Source organism: Solanum verrucosum, unplaced genomic scaffold (assembly GCF_900185275.1).
Source record: "Solanum verrucosum unplaced genomic scaffold, falcon-dt-bn FXZP01000280.1, whole genome shotgun sequence".
In the NCBI taxonomy this organism is placed as follows: domain Eukaryota; kingdom Viridiplantae; phylum Streptophyta; class Magnoliopsida; order Solanales; family Solanaceae; genus Solanum; species Solanum verrucosum.
Genome location: NW_026019982.1, coordinates 1,652,036 through 1,672,814, shown reverse-complemented (window position 1 = coordinate 1,672,814; position 20,779 = coordinate 1,652,036). Strand labels below are relative to the sequence as shown.

The 20,779-nt window shown below is 35.8% G+C and overlaps 3 protein-coding genes, 1 long non-coding RNA gene and 1 other non-coding gene across 5 annotated transcripts; 2 read left to right on the top strand and 3 right to left on the bottom strand.

The window, feature by feature from the left end:
* Positions 1-236: 236 nt before the first annotated feature.
* LOC125817553 (QWRF motif-containing protein 3) lies at positions 237-2,731 on the bottom strand. The gene is made up of 6 exons (XM_049497100.1): positions 1,529-2,731; positions 1,326-1,445; positions 1,112-1,228; positions 856-945; positions 628-735; positions 237-329 (listed from the first exon to the last, which is right to left on the bottom strand). The coding sequence occupies exons 1-6, from the start codon at positions 2,729-2,731 to the stop codon at positions 237-239; spliced, it is 1,731 nt and encodes a 576-aa protein (XP_049353057.1).
* A 1,563-nt stretch (positions 2,732-4,294) lies between these two features.
* TRNAD-GUC (transfer RNA aspartic acid (anticodon GUC)) lies at positions 4,295-4,366 on the bottom strand. The gene has a single exon. It is a non-coding gene; the product is annotated as a tRNA-Asp (tRNA).
* Positions 4,367-5,074: 708 nt separating this feature from the next.
* On the top strand, positions 5,075-5,855 carry LOC125817686 (homeobox-leucine zipper protein HAT22-like). The gene is made up of 3 exons (XM_049497240.1): positions 5,075-5,347; positions 5,438-5,517; positions 5,612-5,855. Exons 1-3 carry the CDS (start codon positions 5,075-5,077, stop codon positions 5,853-5,855), a joined length of 597 nt encoding a protein of 198 aa, XP_049353197.1.
* A 660-nt stretch (positions 5,856-6,515) lies between these two features.
* Positions 6,516-19,615, bottom strand: LOC125817327 (putative F-box protein At1g49610). Its single transcript, XM_049496854.1, has 7 exons — positions 19,509-19,615; positions 18,799-18,869; positions 14,078-14,129; positions 8,050-9,054; positions 7,559-7,738; positions 7,021-7,229; positions 6,516-6,852 (listed from the first exon to the last, which is right to left on the bottom strand). The coding sequence occupies exons 2-7, from the start codon at positions 18,849-18,851 to the stop codon at positions 6,729-6,731; spliced, it is 1,623 nt and encodes a 540-aa protein (XP_049352811.1). The 5' UTR covers positions 18,852-18,869; positions 19,509-19,615; the 3' UTR covers positions 6,516-6,728.
* On the top strand, positions 6,720-7,121 carry LOC125817331 (uncharacterized). The gene is made up of 3 exons (XR_007442287.1): positions 6,720-6,831; positions 6,874-6,978; positions 7,021-7,121. It is a non-coding gene; the product is annotated as an uncharacterized LOC125817331 (long non-coding RNA).
* Positions 19,616-20,779: the final 1,164 nt, after the last annotated feature.

Here is a 20,779-nt window from a genome sequence, read left to right as displayed (position 1 = left end):
CACTAATATACATACAGTTGATAATCAACAAAATAATACTACTCTTGCTCCTGCCTCCAGAAAGTTGAATACGTTTATGTTAAGAAGTTCACTAAATATGTACAAACATTAAATTTAGAATTCAGATATTAACACTTGAAACTCGTCGTTCTCAGACTTAGCACTCATAAAATTGAAATTCTGAATCCGCCTCTCTGACGGTAAATCCTTGAGCATTGTCTTCTGAGATCAAATGATTAAACATATACCATTCTCTTCTCTTTTTTGCAGTACTGTTCTTGTTGCTGTCTTAATTGGATAATACTGCATATTAAATACCTTTCTTGACTCTGCCAATACAAAACACAGTAAAGATTTACAAAGAGAGTTCAAATGCTAATCATATCAAGTTATGTTGAACGTACTAAAAGGTTCTTTAATCTTGTGATCTTAAACATGTCACGTGGAAAGTTGAAACTAAAGAATTGCCATAAAACAGAAATGAACATTCTTTTTGAAATAGACTAAAAAGGAAAGTAAGACAGACAAATTGAAACGTAGGGAGTATATATATCATATGAATTAAATAAGTAACTTTGTATAATGCAAGCAATGAAGTTGATTAATTCTATAAATTGAGAAATTAACCTCTAGTATAGAAATGTTGTTGAAAAGCTCCAAGCATTCTTCTAACAACAACTTCTCTTGTACAACTACCTCTGCCATTTCCTTCATTACTTCTGCAGTTTTTTCAGCCTGATCGAAAATTTCAAACAAGTTAAACTACCTCGTATAAACTTTTATATTGTCAGCATATATAAATTATATCCGAGACAATATAAGCAATGCTAGAAACTAGAGCAACCAAAATCTTACTCCTGATGAGAAATTGGATAATCTCAACGTGATCGATGTAGATACATCTGATGCATGTTGAAGAGCAATAATAGCCGATTGTGGTTCCACCTACAGGCTTAATCTTGTCAGTGAAATGCTCTGTGGCATATACGTAGCCACATAAAGTGAAGGGTGGTTAGTTGAACATCATTCATCGGAAAGTTTTAACACATGCAAAAATTATAGTATAAACAGATCAAAAGTTACTTTTTAGCACGTTCGCCATTGGACTTACCGTTGCTCCTTCAATGAGAGGAACCCTACAGACTGCTGATTGTAAGCAATCCAGGGAATTTGACACTGCTGAAGAATGTTGCCTTTCAATAGAACCCCATGCTTCTAGTAACTTTATCTGCACAATACATCACGAAAAAAATCATATCTTTAATTGTTGTGATGATTTTTGATACTGTCTGACCAATATTCGTCAAGGTTAAATTAGTTCTTACTTGAGAATGAAGAACAAAACTCAATTTCATTTCCATGTTTTGCCTCTGTAGCTGCAACTTTTTTTGCACCACAGATTGTCTCATTTTTATTAGACCATCCCAAGCATATACTAAGTTTGCCTAAGAGAAAAACCAAATAAACAAGGTCAAAAATTATTTTTTATAGATAATATATTAGTAAAATTCCCGACTCCGCGACTGACCTCAGCTTGTCTACTGATATTGTGATGGACTGAATCACCTCTGGCATTTACATATCTCCACTGCAACAATTTATTATGAAGTATCCTTAAATGATGAACGCTCTCCGTCGTGCCTGGCCTAAGACGAGATGCTGCACCAGAAGAAAATTTCTTACCTTTGAGCAATTCAAGCCCCATGCTAAGGAAATTCCCAACACTTTTCCCCTTAGAAGGACTCGTAGGGGGCTTCATATTCGACGTAAAAATCCCTCTATTTTCCATCAATACAGGAGGCGAATTTGGTCTTCCAGGAGACGAAGCCCATTTAGAAGTTTTACTGTTAAGTGAAGTAGCTGCCCTTTGTATTGGATTCTTGAATTTGAGTCCTAATTTCGGAGACTCTGGCTTTGGAACACTGCAATCTGAACTCCATCTTCGCGATTTTGATAACGAATCTTGCATATACTTCGATGGAACTTCAATACCAGACTTTCGTGAACTTAATGTTGGTGCCATATATGATGGTGCACCAATATTTCTCCCAAAAACAGGGGAATCAAAACTGTTATTTGAACAAATGTCACTGTATTCGGATTCCGATTCATTTGCTATATCAGATAAAATATCTGATCTAATTCTTGCTGAATTACATCTTCTTCCAAGCAAATTCGCATCAACAGAAAATCTTCCAGAGGCAATCTGGCCACTATTACCATCCGATAAATTCGAAGATTTCGATGAATTAGTCGAAAATCTCCCTGGAAACTTGATTTTTCCAGATCCACCAAAAAACGATCTTCTTTTCTCCTTCTCTTTCGTTCTTTCGTTTTCATTCTCAAATCTACTAAACCCCGTGCAGCTCTTTTGCTTACTTAAAAACAGGGGATGAGAATTTGAATTTGAAATTTCGCGATTTTTTCGCTCTTCAACATCTTTTAATCTCTCATTTCCTAAGTGATTACCAAAAGTATCCATGATTGAACTTGGAGAAGAAGAAGACGGCCAAAGCTTACCCATTAATCCCGATTTATCGAGACTTTTATGCTTATTATAATCAGTAGATGATCTTGTTTTCGGTACTATACTTTCTAGAGACTGATTTTTATCATCAAGAATTGAAGAATTCGAAGTTGGAGACAAATATCTTGAACTTACTTCTCTAGATTTCGGTTTTTTTGGCTTCAATGAATCACCAAATCCAATATTTTCATAGTTTTCCTTCATAGTAACAAACAAAATTAGCAACAAAACAAACAATAATCTCACAAAAGCAAAAAATATAATTTTTTTTTTTGTTTGTTGGAGAAAATGAATGAAGCTAAAAACAAATACGTAAAATGTGGCGGCAACTTAGATGCTTAAGCCGGTTTCTAGTGAAAATATGGAGAAATATATGTTGGGAAGTTACGAAAAAGGGTTTTATAATGGGGATTTTGGTGAGAAGGAGAAAGGGTAGTTTTGGGTTTTTAGGTATGGAAATAAAAAATTTGAATGTTAATTGACTTGGATAGAGTCCTTAAGAAAACAAAAGACATAGATAAGGATTATGTTTTGGGGTTAAGAGAAATTAATATTTAATTTTTATTAAAAAAAGAGTGTTGTTTGAGGATTCTGTTTGATTAACTTAGCCGGCATTTTTCGAATTAGCATTACATGGTGCCACTTGGTGAATTTTAAGTTTGGGATTTAACACATGGTATATGATGTAATTAAGTTGACGTTTGATCATAGATTTAAATATATTCAGGAAATCTATTTTAAAAAAAGATAATTAAGTTTCAAAAACTGAGTACAAACTAATTTTGAGGGGAAAATTTACTTCTACTTACAAAAGTTCGAACTTTTTAAACATAAAATGTACATTCAAACACAACTTTCAAGTTTCAAAAATCACAAACTTCAAAAAGTCCAATTTTCAAATTTCAATTTCATATTTTATGACCAAATGGAAGTTAAGAAATTTTTTCTTTTAGTTTAGAATAATTTTCTTCCTAAGGACCTAACAAAAAAAAATAGTTTAGTATCCAAAGCATTTCACATTCATGGATGGGTTCAGAATAGGGTTGCTCCCATGAAAAAGTATACTATAAATAATCTATTCCAATGCAAATACTAATGACTTATTTCATAACTAAATCCTTGACTAATAAATCACATAGAGATAATCTTATCGTTGCTTACCGCCTTTGTCACTAACCCATAGGCGACCTAATAGGGTAGATAATACTCCCTCCATTCCATATTAATTGAATTTTTGAGGTGTTTCACACCCTTTAAGAAAAGTAGATTAAGACATAAATTGAACATAGTTTTCCATTTTTACCCTTATTAATTATTGTTAAATTTATTGAAGTCATCACATTGAAAATTCAAATAAAGGGTAAAATTGGAAGAACACTCTAAAAGTAGTCTTGAAAACTGAACAATTAAGTTAATTTGAAAAATTGAAAATGCCTCGAAAATTCAATTAATATGGAATGAAGAGAGTAGTTTTATAGGTAAACAAGGAACATTGATTATTCCCATAACACCAATAAATAAACAAATAAACCTTTTGAAATTTATATAAAAATGTTAAATTAATAATTAGCTTAATATAATCTTAGTTACATCACATATTCAAGGGTAAGTAAGTTTGTAACTTGTGTTCTAGATAAAGTTAGTTTATATAGAAGCAAACTTAAATATTTCTTAGTTCCATACTTCAAAGTTAACCCCCCCACAAAAAATGAAACAACCAACAACAACAAAAAACACAAACACATATTTAGAAAAAAAAAAATAAAGCGCCGCTGCCGGGGATCGAACCCGGGTCACCCGCGTGACAGGCGGGAATACTTACCACTATACTACAACGACCTTGTTGCTTGTTAAATTATTCAAGTTTAATTCATTCGCTATCCTCCAAATCATTTTCCAAGACCTAATACAAAACATAGGATAGTGTGGTAAAATACCTACATAAATAATTATTTTCTTAATTGGTGTCTTAAGTCAAACAGTAATAAGTAAAAATGAACGGAGTCACGGAGAGAGTATATATATATGGTTAAAAGTATCTTAGAATATTTGTCAAAGTTCGTGTATTTAAACTCTCGAAAAGAAAAACACGATAATTATTTTGGAACGAAGAGAAAATAAACTCTTAATGGGGTTCTTATTCTAATCGTTACTAAATGTATGAGTCAATCCTATCTCATTTATCATAAATGTGTTTAAGAGTTTCTATACTGAATTGGAATAGGAAAAGCCCTTTTGAATACATTAAAATTATTATGGGAAATAGGGTGGCAAGTCAAACAAAAGTCTTGTTCAAAGTGTAAGTTATTGGTTTCCTTTAGAGGAGTCAATTGTTTTAAACGCATGCCATAATTATCATTAAACTCATACTTAATTATTAATGACTTTTGTATAAGTAATTAATACACAATTAATCAAATTCTCATTCATTTTCTTGAAAAACTAAACATACCATATAAAGATCCTTCTCAATGGAACAGTTTCACTACAATTCTCAAATCATACACACACAAAACAAAACGCTTACTAACAAAGACGACTCCGACTATGGGAAATAATAGCAATGAAGCTTGTGACACCAGGCTCACACTTGGACTTGCCACAAGTGATCATCATAAGAAAATTACATGTCTAGATCTATCAATTATTCCTTTTCATGACACCAGCAAGATTGATGGATCTAGCTCAAAAACTTGTAAATTTTTTAGCAAATTTAACAGTGAAAGCAAGAAGATTGGCATGAGAAAGAAACTGAGGCTTACTAAAGAACAATCCACTTTGCTTGAAGACAGTTTCAAACAGCACACTACACTCGCAATGGTATCGTTAAATGTCTTTATGGATTTAACTTATATACGCTGACCGGCTAAAGAAATCTTACACTATTGGTGTATGTATAACCTGATGCAGGGTCAGAAACAAGAACTTGCAGCAAAATTAAAACTCAAACCAAGGCAAGTAGAAGTTTGGTTTCAGAATAGAAGAGCAAGGTAATTAAAATCTTATTTACTATATCTATTTTATTACTATATAACAATTCTTATTTTTTTTCTTCTTTTTTTATTCTAAATATGTGTTATAAAGGACTAAACTGAAGCAAACAGAAGTAGACTGTGAGTTCATGAAGAAATGGTGCCAGAGTCTGAATGATGAAAATAATAGGCTAAAGAAAGAGTTGCAAGAGCTAAGATCAATCAAGATTGATCAACGGGCGACGCCGTTTCATCTTTCCAAGACTAGGACACTGGCTCTGTGTTCATCATGCCAGAAAATTTCAAGAGGTGACACTGATGAAAAACATGAAACAGGGCGGGGAAGTGCCCAGTGATGGAATGTCCAAAAGAGCAAATTGAAACAAAAATCTTGTTTATGGAAAGAAGAAATAATAGCCCATTATTTACCACAAAGTTGTTATTTAAAACAAAGCATGACATGCTAATATAGATATTCAATCTTACCAACATGAAATGAACCTTTTATGTTTCTTATATTCCTCTAATTCATCAATGTTTGGTTGATAATGTATCGTACAAGCTTTTAAAATCTGCTTATTTCGGAAAGTGCTTTTCGAAAAATAGCAGATAGTGTTTGGTAAACCAATTTGAAAAACACACTTGTCAAGATTAGAGTAGAATTTGTGCTTGGCCAAAATTTCAAGTGCTTCCAGAGAAAAGCTCTGATACTTTCAACCTCTGAAAAATTCCTGATAGTACTCAAAAGTATTTATGCTTTCTCTAAAAGCTTGGCCAAACACCTCGACTCTCTAAAAAAGCATTTTCAAAAAGAAGCAGCAAAAACACTTCTGGTTTTCAAGAAACTTGGTTAAAAAGAATAGTTTTTTAGAATATTTTTATGAAATGCATCAGTGTATGTATGTAATACATTTTAAAAAATTCTGAAAATTAGTAGTAGAAAACTGAACAACTAATAGAAAGCACATGAATCTACCTTTCTCCTCTACTAGGTACTCATGTAAATGAAATTTCACAGAAAAACTTCATAACATCCAACAGGAAAACCGTTCAACAGTTATTACAGAAAATGCAGGAAACTGTGTCCACAGCACAATTCATTGTGCATATTGTTATCAGGAGTTTTACAACTTATAACAATAACAGCTAACTGTTTATTGCAAGAGAGTTCCCAGAAACAAACTGTTCGAACTAAAAGCATCTAATTAAATACGTCTGAAGGGTTCACCTCAGTAGAAGAACACTGCAGCAGCGGCAGAGGCTTTTGGTGCATTCAGAAGCCTCTCTTTATATTCATGAGCCTTATCAGACTTGAGACTATTTGGGTCAGAGGTTTCATGAGCCTTATCAGATGTAAGACTATTTCGGTGAGAGGTTTCATGAGCTTTATCAGACGTAAGACTATTTGGGTCAGAGGTTTCATGAGCCTTATCAGACGTAAGACTATTTGGGTCAGAGGTTTCATGAGCCTTACCAGATGTAAGACTATTTGGGTTAGAGGTTTCATAAGCCTTACCAGAGGTTTTCTTTTTTGCAAATATCTTCATTTTCTGTAACACCATGGAATGCCCGAGCAAATATTCCAGAAACTGAATCATCTGTCTCTCCATTACGAAGCCAGCTACCTCCACCGTCTTGAGGTGATCAATCAAGCACTGGACAGGAACATCTACCATACTCCGATATTCACCAGCATCAAACTCATATAGGTGAATCCAGGAGAGTGCGTTCTAAAATAAGCACAAGAGAAAATCTCCACATTAAGAGTTGTACCAACCCAATAATAACAGACACTGAATAGGACTAAAAAATACAAATTGCTAGGGTAACACAAGATGAGAACACATCTAGATTACTGTCAAACAATATATATAAAACCATACAAGTTCTGAAAATTAAGTTTCCACCTTAAAAACTGTTGTTTATCTTTTGGAGAAGAAAATAGAATTAGAAAACATGATATCCCAATCATACCTAATCTGGTTAGTGTACTGTCCAAACAAACATTGCAAAGCACAGATAGCAACAAGAGCAATAAAACAATTAAAATTTGTCATACATAGGGTGTAAATCCATCGTAAGAAGTAATTTCGATGATAAGATTCTCCAAGCAAGGACAGTGCTTCAGCAAGTTCAGTATTCCTGGTAGGTGCCATATCACAAAATCCAATTGAAGATGAAGGGATTTGCAGCTGAAGGTTGGAGATGGTAGATTGTTCAACTGCCACACAGAAAATGCCTATGCAGACAAAAATTAAACATATGAGTTCAAGAAACAAAATAAATAGTGATTTTTGTATTGATCTTAATGAACAAGGATTTGTGCTGACTACCACAGGGTAAGTAACAAAAGCCTTAAAAAGCTGATTGCACAATGTACATGAAATATTGACAGATGCCTGAGTCTGAGACGTTAAAGACAAAACCCAACACCATAACCCCTCTAATCCAGTTTATAGTTAGTATATCACCCTAAAGGTTATCTTTCAATAGAGTCAGGAATCATAACTATACCTGGAGAAGTTATGAAGAAAGAGAAAAAGTGTGTACCAGAGCAAGCCAGGAGCATAGCTTCAGAGTTTTGGCCCTGCTAAATGTTTGGAGGAATATTCTCAAGTTTTGGTAATTATTGTCCTCATTGAAGTCAAATATTAGATTACGCTTGACAGATACTTCAGCAATAGATGCTACATTTGCAATATCCAGCACCTCCACAGCTCCAGACATATCGAATGATAGGAGAGTTGGACAGGAGACATGTATCCTTGGTTGAAACCATCTAATGTCAAGCTTCAATGTCTTTAAATTTGAATTGAGCAGAACCACGCTTCTACGGCAATAGCAAAGCTGCAGCGTCAATTCCTCAAGCATCGGGCAACCAGATAGAATATAATTCATTGACTGATCCATTAGCATAACATTATCAAGATATAATGTTTTTAGAGACTTGAGCTCACTCTTCCTTTTTAAATTTATCTTACAGTATGTCAACCGGAGTTCAACCAAATGAGGACTGCTTAGAACACAATTAGGCAGATCATAAAAAGCTTGTGGCTGATCTGTACCATGCTCATAGAAAGACAAGTCAAGGACCTCCAAATTCTTATTTAGTGCGAACTGGATCCAGGCACCAATTTCATTAGCCATCCTTTTCTCACTCCTCAGGAAATCATAATGCCATATGTCTGTTCTGCCGGATGTTCTTTGCCAAAATTCATAAAATGATCTAAAATGAAACTTAAGGCAGAACTTATGAATAGTTGGGCCCTTATGAAGAAGAAGCACATGACGAACAAAGTTAACATACTTCTCATCATAGATTGGGCGACTAGCTCGAGCATAGCTGCCACATATGTGCCCCGGCCACATGCATTGATCGAAATTGAGTGTGTGGATGAATGGCCAGAGGTGATGAAATCTTCTAATTAACATTGTGTTGACAACATCCTTTGATGGCAATAAGGAGAGAATATGGATGAGGATGGCATCTGGTAGTCCACTGAAGCGGTCTTCGTTAAAAACACAGCTTCTTTGTTTTGCAGACATATTCATTTCTGTAAAACATCACAACACATTTTAGGTGCGAAAAATTGAAAACTATGAGCTGAAGAAAATCTTCAGCCTTAAATTGGGATATTCAGAAAGAACAGTTTTTTCCAGATTGAGGATTAATCTATAGAGAGTGACTGGCATATGTTATTCCTACAAACCAAGAAGAAGGGAACAAAACTTTTCATCCCCTCAAGTTAATCAGATTGAGGAAATCCTAGGGTGCATCAATCTCAGCATATCAAATTTCCATTTAGAGATAACAGTTCATGATGATAAGGCATAAGATCAATCATATTAGGAAGTTTTTTGAAGTAATTAATCATAAAGTTTAAATTGAAAAGAAGTTCTAAGACAAGAAAATACAATCTTAAATTTAATAACTTTCTAAGAGTAATCACTTATATAACAAACAAGTGTAAACTCAACTATCTCTTACACAAAACATCAAAAGGATACAACAACTACGTCTCAGCCCCAAACAAGTTGAACAAGTTGAGGTCAGCTATATGTATCCTAGTATCCTACAACAACATACCCAATCCCATAAGTGGGGTTTGGGGAGGGTAAGATGCAGACCTTACCCCTATCTTTGTGGATAGAGAGGTGGTTTCCAATAGACCCCCGGCTCAAGAAAATCATTTCCCAGAACAGGTTTGAACAAAACAAAAGATGGCCAAAGTAAAAGTGACAACAATAGTAATAGAAATGAAGAATAAGATAATGCTAGCATAATAACAATATTGTTAAGTATATAGGTGCTCCAGCCTAGATCCCTGCTCTACTAGGAAGAGGTTGCTCGACTACCAACTAACAGTCTACATTAATCCTCGACCTCCATGCTCTCCTATCTAGGGTCATGTCCTCGGTGAGCTGAAGATGTGACATGTCTTGTGTAATCACCTCTCCTCAATTTTTCCTCGGTCTACCTCTACCTCTCCTTAGACCTATCATTTTCAACCTCTCGCACCTTCTTATTGGGGTATCTGTGCTCCTCCTCTTCACATGCCCAAATCATCGCAGTCTCACTTCGAGCATCTTGTCTGCCATGGATGTCACCCCCACCTTGCCCTGTATATCTTCATTCCCTATCGTATCTCTCCTAATATGCGCACATATCCATCCAAGCATCCTCATTTCTGCTACTTTCATCTTCTGAACTTGAGAGTTCTTGACTGGCCAACACTCATCTCTGTACAATGTACAACATAGTTGGTCTAACCACCACTCTATTGAGCTTACCTTAAAGTCTCAATGAAACATTCTTATCACATAAGACACCAAATACGAACCTCCATTTCATCTACCCATGTTCTAATATGAAGTGTGACATCCTCATTGATCCTCCATTTCCTTAGATAATAGACCCAAAATACTTAATTCTTCATTTGAGTTCATATCATATCATCATAATTAATAAAATAAAACTGATACTAATAATAACTTTTAAAACGTCTAAAGGATGCCGCTTAAAAAAATTTCAAATGGAAAAAGAAATGTATACACACATCAAAGGCATTGACCTAAAAGACAAACAAACAGATCATAAACCAAACAATGACAAAGGCTTGCGAAACTGAGTAGGGGCCTTTTCTTTTTGTTTGAATAACCCATTGTCACTACCTTTAATAAGTAAAGTAGGCAAACACATAGGTCATTATCAGTATTGACAAAGAAGAAGGAGCTGTTGAAAAAAAAAAGTAAATATTTCCATTTTTCTTATATAATAAAATAAAATAGAAAGAAATTTATTATTATTATTATACATATATAGGCTAGCTTGACAAGCAACCCTTCCTCTTGAAACCTTAACAAGTCTCTAGTATCTAACCTAAAAAATATCATCAGAACTCATGGACCATTATGTAGCGATGTAGCTCACATTATAAAGTTACATAACTACATTTTCATTTCGAGATCCAAAAATTTGAAAACAACATAGAAATCCAGATTTTCTATTCTGAATGGCACCTAACAAGAGTTAACCTGCACACAGATGCGATAAGTGCATGAGATGTATACCAGTTTCTGAACAGATCTCTTCGCTCTTAGATCAGTAATGGCACATACTTGCACATATTTAGACATATCGATAATTTGTTGCCTAGAAAGAGCCACTATTCAAAATAGTATACGAGCACAAACCAAAATCTCATATATAGCATGGAGCTTACAGTAGATTTGTTAAAATGTGTGACCATCTTATCTAAAAACTTAAGTTGTTAAAGAGAGCACACTTTTATTATGTAATTGTATTCTCAACACGCCTCCTCACGTGCGGGACAGATTCTTTTTCATGAGTCAAGCACGTTGAAATTCTTTTTTGATATGGGTGGTAGTGAGATTCAATCTCAGGACCTCTGCCTACTCTGATACAATGTTGAAGTGTGTGACCATCTCATCTAAAAGTTTAAGATGTTAGGGAAAGCACACTTTATTATGTAATTGTATTCTCAACAAGATCCAAACCAAATTTTAACCGAAAATGGGAACAAGACAAAATTTAACTATCTTAAAAGCAGAATATTTGGGTATTTTATACCTAGAAAAGAAAGGATCCCAAGATACGTTGGTTATAGAAAGATGCAATACAAGTTGAATCAAAGAAAGATTCTCATTTCCAGATTCAACATGTCAAAGAGGTTGCAGGTTCAATTCTTGCTCACATCACTTTAAAGGGAGGTGTGTACTTAAATGTATTCAACATAATGGAAAGGGGAAAATGCTCTCTGAAAACCTATCTCCCAACCACCATGAATGGCCTCATCAGCCAGCGGCCAACCCTACCCAAACTCCGAAGCTGGTCTTCCCACTACAGCAATCCATTCCCAAACGCCAACACCAATGCCTTCAATTATGCTGATGTTTTGCACAATACCCTGCTACAACAAGAGGAAGAGCCTACGATTATCAAACCAATCACCTTCTTGCATGGCGAACCAACGACAATGTGGACCACAAAGGAATTCAATAGATTAATTGTAAGGCTAAATTTACAATTCGCATTGGTAGCAAAATTCTCCTATGGCCGTACAGATTTATATGAGTTGAGGAAGGCAATTCCAATTCAATTTGGAGATCAAGGGACCATGTAATATTGGTTTTCGAGAAGATAGACACATTTTGATAAAACTTTCCCAACTGGAGGACTATGCGACGTTAATGTCCAAAGCATGTGAATTAAGAGTAAGGAATATATATTAGCCATTGAGGTTTTTGAAGTGGGATCCTTGGTTTAAGAGGAAGAAACAACCATTACAATTGCATGGATATCAATCCTAGGATTGCCTGCAAACCTATTTGACAAAGAATTTATGTTCTCTATTGGCAAACGCAGTGGGTAAACCCCTAGTGATTGACAAAGCCACAAATAACCAAATTAGACCTAGTTGTGCTCAGGTGAAAGTGGAAGTCGATCTACTCAAAGAAATTCTTAAGAGAATCCAAATAAACCGTGTAGAAGAAGACACCGAAACAGTGAGATCTAAATGGCAGAGCTATCTCCCGAAGTATTGCACACATTGTAGACTCCAAGGCCATGATATCCAAGGATGTCGGATGTTACATAAACAAGAGGATAAGAAGAAAACTTTCAAAGACAAGGCAAAGGGTGAGGAAAATAAAGAGAATCAATCAACTGGCGCACCAAAGTTGAATGGAGTTTACAAGAATGGAGGATCAATCCATCATAACTGGAATGTGGTTCAAAATAGGAAGAATAAGGGCAAGCAACAAGAACTCACCCAAAAGGAACAAGAGGAAAGACAAGAACAACACAAAGTTAATCAGCCGACCAATGATATCAAAGGGAAAGCAGCTAGTAATACTAACAAATATGAGGCCCTTGTAGACCATATAGAGGACAAACAGGAAGAAGGAAAAGAGATGACAAAGGAAGCTCCGCATGACTACAATTCTAAAAGGAAGAAGACAACAAAGCCATGGGTAGAAGCATCTTTTGGAAAAATAGAGACATAAACGTTGCGGCAAATAAAGGACAGAAAGAAGAGGCAACAAAGATAACAGACAAGCAAATACGAAACCCAATCAGAGTTATTTAATCTCAGTGTTTTGGAGAGCGAGAAGCAAAAAAAAAAAAGAAGCGACAAGGGCTAGCTTCACCGAAGCGAGATGCGTGAAGCGAAGCGCACACCTTTTTCAACTAAACCACTATTTAGTACAAAAACAAAAAATATCAAATATGCATAGATAAATAACCAAGAATTCAATAGAAATAACATATATAGCAAATCTTTCAATCCTTAAATAAAAAAGTAAATATAATTTACTACCAAAAAAAAAAAGGAACAGTGAAAACAGAAACGGAGCCAAAAAAAAAAAAAAACAGAGGGAAAATTGCAGAATATGGACCAAAAACAGAGCATAACAGAGAAAGCAATACAAAGCAGAGAAAAAAAAATTGTGAAACTGAAAGAAAAAAACAGAGAAGATTATATTGCAAAACAGGAAAAAACAAAACAGGGAAAATTGCATACTGCAAGTTGGAAAAAACACAGTAGCCAGAGAAACAAAGAAAAGAAGAAGAGATGAAAAACTTAACTTGCAGTCACTTTAAAGAGTGTCACAACAAGAGAAGTGAAATAGAGGGAAATGTTTGGAAAGAAGGCAAAAAGTGTTTTACGAAAAAAAAAAAAAGCCCTCGTTCTGTCGACCTCACTTAAGCAGAAAAGCGAGAAAAATTCTCGCTTTTACTGAAGTATCGCTTCTCGCTTCTGGGACTGAAGCGCTTACTTCTTTACCATAGCTTCGCTTCACTGCAAAAAAGGATACAGCTTCGCTTCGCTTTGCTTCTCGCTTTATGCAATGGAACGTTCACTTTTAATAACACTGTAATTAATCTACTACAAACACTTCCACACAACCCATAAACAATCAAGAGACACAAGGCTTACAACATAATTCACAGGAAAAAAAATCAGAAAATATGGAGAATCAAAGCATACAAAACAATAATCAAAACATAGACCAATACCACCAAGTTCAGAAAGCACAGGAGAGATGCACACCCCCCAAAGAGCCTCCAGATGACAACCAGCCAACAACACAGGAAGAACAGGAATCTGCAGATTCAATAGAGACAGGTACATCAGCAGTGACAGACACAATTCAGGGTAATCAGGACAATGCCAACAGCAAAAGATAAAATACAGAGACAACATCAGAAGAAAAAGGGGAACAAGAAGATCATGAAAAAGTGGCAGATATTGGAGATGATGATTATCCAAAACACTCTGTAGATACAATACAGACAAACAACAAAAGAGATTTATCTCCTAGACAGATTGCTAAGGTAAAGAAGGAAAGGAAAATCACTAAAAGCAGAGATAAAAGTGTACCTCCTAAAAAAGGTATACTAACAAGGACAACCCTCGCCAAAACCAATTCTCAATGAATTGCTCACTTATATGGAATATAAGGTCTGTTAGTACACAACAGGCTTTTGAAAGAGTAGTGATATTGAGCAGACAAAAACACTTCAACATCACAGCTTCACTGGAACCATTTCAACATCATAGGAACATTGACATGTATAGACTATGGCTAAATATAGGAACAACCTGCCATAAATTGAAGGGGGAAATATGGCTCTTTATAGAAGACAGATTCCAGATGGAAGTGCAAATTGATACAAAACAATCGTTATCCTTCAAACTCACAGACAATGATGATGGACAGGAAACACAGGTTACAATAGTGTATGCCAGTACTAATAGACACACACGAATTGCCTTGTGGGATGACTTACATGATATTGCAACAAACATGACTCTTCCACGGGTAGTAGTAGGAAATTTCAATATGAAAACAGATGATATGGAGAAGCTTAGGGGTCTACCAGCTCAATACAATGAAACTAAAGATTTCATTCATTGTATAAACACTTGTCAACTAGCTGATTTGGGTTTCAAAGGAAGCATGTACACTTGGTGGAATGGAAGAACAGATGCAAGTTGCAACTTGCATTTTTTAAAGACTGGATAGATGCTTGGGTAATCAAGCTTTACAAAATCTATTCCCCAACTTGGAAGTAGAACACCTCACTAAGCAAGGATCTGATCATTCTCCATTAATCTTAACAACCAAATCAGAAGACAGGCTAATCAGGAAAACATTCAGATTTTTGAACTTTTATGTGGAGTATGAGACATTACAGAAATTAGTTGAAGACAATTGGCAGGAAGTGCACAGTTCTGACCCCTTTTTCAACTTTCATAATAAGCTGAAGAAGGTGAGTAGAGCATTATCAAAAATGGAGTAGGGATACATATGCAGACATCTTCAAACAGATAGCCTCTTTGGAGGAAGTGGTGCAGGTTCATGAAAAGGAATTTGAGACACACCCAACGAACACAAACAGAGAAAAAACTGCAGAAGGTACAAGCAAATCTAATCAAGTTCTATACTGTGGAAGAAAATTTCTGGAAACAAAGGCAGAAATGCAATGGTTTGCAGATGGGGATAGAAATACTAAATTTTTCCACACATATGTTAATGGAAAAAAGGAGAAGATTGAAGTCACAGAGAATACAAGATGACAGAGGAGTGTGGCTGGATAGTGAGGAGGACATCGCACAGGAAGCTATCAGATTTTATACAGACCAGATAATCTCAATACTAGTTTTGAGATGCTAGAATATATCCCAAGAATGATAACAGATGATCAGAATGCACAGATTATTGAAATGCCAAACAAGGAAGAAATAAAAAATACAGTGTTTGGATTAAATTCAGACATGCAGGAGGACCAGATGAATATACAGGAAAAAGATCTCAGGCTTGCTGGAACATAATTGCCAAAGCTATGACAAAGATGGTGAAGTCATTTTTCTGTGTCCATGAAGTACCAAGGTACATAAACTGTAAAATCTGGTATTAATCCCTAAGAAGAAAGACATCACTACTTTTTCAGACTTGAGACCTATTAGCTTAAGCAATTTCACTAGCAAGGTTTTCTCCAGAATCATTCATGATAGATTGGTAAAGCTCCTTCCTACATTGATATCTCCACAAGAGTCAGGCTTTTTAGAGGCACGAGTATCGTAGAAAACATCCTACAAGTGCAAGAATAATTCATCATATCAGAATAAGGGAAAAGTCCGCTAATATTGTTATTAAGCCATGACAAAAGCGTATGACAGAGCATCATGGCTTTTCTTGACTAAGGTGTTGAGAAAAATGGGATTTGGAGAGTCCTTGTTTGATATGGTATACAGGATAGTGTCTAATAACTGGTACTCAATACTAGTTAATGGACAACTTCAAAGATTCTTAATCTTCCAGGGGTGTGAAACATGGAGATCCCCTATCACCTACATTATTCAAATTGGCTGCTAAGTGTTTATCCAGAGCAGTAAATGCATTGCACTATAATGATAGATACAAGGAATATGGAACGCCAAAGTGGAGTCCCTATGTGAATCACCTAGCCAATGCAGATGACACAATTATATTTGCTTCAGCTGACAGGTATTCTTTAGAACTGATTATGAATGAATACTCTAGCAAATTATGAAAAGGTGAGTGGGCAGCTTATCAACAAAGACAAGAGTGCAGTTTTCATGCACCATCTGACCCCCCAAAGGTTGGTGGAGCAGGTATATTCAGTGACCACGATCCCAAGAAAAGAGTTTCCTTTTACCTATTTGGGAGTACCAATATACTTTAGCAAAACACAAATATTTTTTACAAAGAATTGCTGGATAAAGTTCAAAATAGATTAAGTTCCTGGACCGGAAAGCTCTTATCCGTAGAAGAAAGGACAACCCTGATTAGATCAGTCCTGCAGAGTGCCATCCATTTGCTATCAGCATGTGACCCCCTGCAGTAGTCACAACTCAACTTCACAGACTGTTTGCCAAGTTCTTGAAGCAACTCAGTTGGAAACTCTAGTAGACACAGGGCCACTTGGACAATCTTATGTCATCCACAAGAAGAGGAAGGAATGGGTTTCAAAAGTTTACAAAATGTGTCTAGAGCTTCATTTGCAAAGCTATGGTGGAACATAAGGATTAAAGAATCATTGTGGAGAAGTTACACGACCAACAAGTATCTAAAAATACACAATCTAGTGGTGGTACAAGCCAAGACAAGCACTTACATATGGAAGAAAATGATCAAAGTCAGAGAGGAGATAGAACCTGAAATCTGGTGGTTAATTAAACAAGGGATTCATACTTCTGGCTAGATAACTGGACAGGAATGGGAGCACTTCATAAACTTATTCCTCCGGGAGTAGATTATGACCAAACACTGATCTTGGTCAAGGATGTGGCAGAAGCAGGACAAAGGAATGAACGGTACCTCAGAAATCTACTCCCTCAAAATCTGGTAGAGTATATCCTTCACAAAATTAACCCACCAAAGTATGAGGAGGAATCGAACAGACCTTATTGGAAGCTGGAATCCACAGGAAAGTTTACAATGACTTCAGCCTTCCATCATATTAGACAGAGACAAGAAGTGAATAAGGTGTACAACTACATATGGACAAAAGGTATGCCTATTAAAATCTCATTTTTTATGTGGAAGCTGTGGAAAGCAAAAGTACCACTAGATGATACATTGAGAAGATGGGGAATTCAATTTCCCTCCAGGTGCTATTGCTGTGAGGACCCTAAGACAGAAAACAGAGCTCATGTGTTCCTACAGTCATCAACTGCTCAAATGGTGTGAAAATATTTCCATGGACCAGCAGGAATGAATACAGAGAACAATGTTATTATTCCAAGTGGTGGGACATAAATGTTCATCCCTAGATTAACTACATATTTCATGCTATTCCTTCTATAATACTGTGGGAATTGTGGAAAAGGAGAAACACCTTGAGACATGGAGGGAAGATGCCCAGTAACAGATTGACATATAAGATCATGCACACACTGGCTTTATTCATAAAAGTAAAGAGGAGAAATTGCAGAAATGTCCCTAACAATTGGGGTATAATGGTGGAGGCTCTATATACCTACAGTCCCACAGACAAGGTAACCAAAGTCATTTGGAAACCACCTGACACAGGATGGGTTAAAGTTAATACTGATGGAGCATCTAAAGTAAACCTAGGAAGGAGTTCTTGGGGGTTTTTGCATAAGAGATACCAAAGGGGATGTACTACAGGCACAAGCTAAGGAGATTGAAGAGTTATCCTGTATTAATACACAAGCAGAAGCCATGGCTATTTTAGGGGCTTTGAAGTACATAGAGACAGCACATTTGGACAGGGTGATCATTGAAACTGATTCTCTACTAATTAAGAATATTGTAGAAAAAACTTGGAAGATTCCATAGAAAGTGGTGACTACATTGGAGGAGATATGGAAACAGATGCAAGGCAGAACAATGATCATAACTCACATTCTCAGGGAAGCAAATAAATTGGCAGACTATATGGCTAACTTAGCACTGGAGAAAGGGACTGTTAAAGTGAACAATTTTTAAGAAATGGAATTTCCAAGGCAGGAGAATTATAAATAGTGATAAGCTACTGGTGCCCTACCTAAGAATAAGACTATGCAGAAAGTGAAGGATAGTCAAGAGAAGGAAAAGAAAAAGGATCCTCAAGTTCAAATCCTTCGGGAGGAGAGCTATGAGGATACGATTTACACTAACTGTTTGCTCAATATTGTAGGTATAGAGCACACATGCATCATACATCAAAGAAAAACAGTACACAAGAACCAAAAAAAATCTAAATACAGGTATACAATTTTAATACAAATGAAGGATCAAAAAACAGGCAAGCTGATTTGAATACATCGAAGTTGGGACAGTGGTGGTATCAGCATCTTAAGATGCTCATCTCACTGTTCAAAGGTCGATGGAAAACAGTAAAAGGCCACAACCACCAGAGTCTATTAAAAAACAGCCAGAAACATTGGATTGAAGAACAGAGCAAAAGCAACAACCACAAAAATCGAGTCAAGTACATGAAAAATTACCAGAAACATATCTTTAAAAATGAAAGGACTAGAAAGAGAAAACTCATACGCCAGAACCCCGAGTTCAAATCCTTTGGGAGAAGAACAACGAGGATATGATTTAGACTAACTGTTTACGCAATTTCGTAGGAACGGAGCACACATGCATCATACATAAACAAAAATAAACAGAACACAAGAACCAAGGAAATTTAAGTACATGGTATACAATCTCAATACAAAGGAAGGATCAGAAAAGGAGACACATACAAGGGCGGGCTGTACTGAATAAATCGAAGTTTGGGCAGTGGTGGTATCAACATCGTAAGATGCTCATGCCACTGTTCAAAAGTCGATGGAAAGCAGTAAAAGGCCACAACCACCAGAGTCTCTTAAAAAACAGCCATAAAGATTGGATTGAAGAACAGAGCAAGAGCAATAACCACAAAAATTGGGACAAGTACATGGAAAATACCGAGAAGCACATCATTAAAAAAGAAAGGTTTAAAAAAGGAAAATTCATACCTTACTGCCAAGATCAACACAGAGCCATCAGAAGAGTAGATCTGGAATCACTTTCAACAACAACGAACTTCACCAACAACAGATCTAGAATCAATGCCTACAACAACCTAGGAATAAACAAGCAAACGTGAGATACATTTCGCAGAAAAGAAAAAAGGAAATGCAACAAAACGCCTACAAAAAGGCCAGCAAGCTAAGAAATGATCGGGAATCTCCATACCGGAACTAAGAAGACCGGCGGTCATGGAGACGATGGAAAGTTCGAGACTTTTCAGTTTCAACTAGACAGAGTGTTACTTTTAGTTTTTTCTTTATTAATTCTAAAGACTTTTATTATTTATAATAAAATAGTCATCGGGATCGTGTCCGGCTGACCTCTTCTCTTTAAAAAAAAAACATTTGAAACAAAAAAGCAAAACCCTAGATTTTCCAAACCTAAATACTCCCTACTAAAGATGAACCATTCCAGCCATAAATTTAACTATCTAAAAGGAAAGAGAATGAATAGCATAACATTTTTTGTATACCTACTTAAGGATCGATTTTCTAGTCTTAGATCAGAAATCAAGCCCTCTTTTAGCACAAGTTACAGATTTGCCTATTCAGCACAGAAACGGTATGAATTTTGCTTCATAAAAGTTAAAGAGTTATACAAAGCTTTTATAGAGAATAAAAGGCTTTTTCGGCAAAAATGTCTTGCCTCTAAGCTTACTCCATTGTGTGCTTTGTTGTCAGTAAATTACACTCGACCATCGGCTACAAGCAACTCCCACTCGCAATAAATAAGTCAAAAGAATATGTCTAAAACTTTATATCACAAGGGTTTATATACTCAATCATAAAAAAGCAGCAACCATTGCAATAGACCGATAATACAACGTAAGCATAACAAGAAACCTAAAACTACTCATATTAAATGACCTAACTCTCTGCATGACCTTGATCCTACCATATAGAGCTACCAAGGAAAACAAAAATCAAATTGAGAAATGCTTATTTAATTGAAAAGGGAATAATCAAGGTATCTGCCTCAACTATTAAAAAAAAACACGTCATTCTTTTATCAGAATTCATATTAGTGCCTCTGGCTTGACCTTGATTCCGGCAATTACAAGCATCCAAGAAAACCCCTTTGTCCATAATCAACTGCATTTTCACCTTGAAGAGGAACAAACGTTCTAGTTCCATCATATAGAAATGGGAACAGAGTATGAAAATGAGGTACCATGAGTCCCTGACCCCAAATACTATTTATCTTGATAACCATGATG

Coding starts and splice junctions, on each gene's coding strand:
- LOC125817553 (XM_049497100.1), bottom strand. CDS start 2,731: ATGAAGGAAAACTATGAAAATATTGGATTTGGTGATTCATTGAAGCCA. Junction 1,446..1,528: donor ATATCAGTAGACAAGCTGAG/GTCAGTCGCGGA, acceptor TTTTTCTCTTAG/GCAAACTTAGTATATGCTTG. Junction 330..627: donor ACAACATTTCTATACTAGAG/GTTAATTTCTCA, acceptor TTGTATTGGCAG/AGTCAAGAAAGGTATTTAAT.
- LOC125817686 (XM_049497240.1), top strand. CDS start 5,075: ATGGGAAATAATAGCAATGAAGCTTGTGACACCAGGCTCACACTTGGA. Junction 5,348..5,437: donor AGCACACTACACTCGCAATG/GTATCGTTAAAT, acceptor AACCTGATGCAG/GGTCAGAAACAAGAACTTGC. Junction 5,518..5,611: donor TTTCAGAATAGAAGAGCAAG/GTAATTAAAATC, acceptor TGTGTTATAAAG/GACTAAACTGAAGCAAACAG.
- LOC125817327 (XM_049496854.1), bottom strand. CDS start 18,851: ATGCTGATACCACCACTGTCCCAACTTCGATGTATTCAAATCAGCTTG. Junction 14,130..18,798: donor ATTCAAATCAGCTTGCCTGT/TTTTTGATCCTT, acceptor TTGAATCTGCAG/ATTCCTGTTCTTCCTGTGTT. Junction 9,055..14,077: donor TCATCTGGAGGCTCTTTGGG/GGGTGTGCATCT, acceptor TGATGTTTTACA/GAAATGAATATGTCTGCAAA.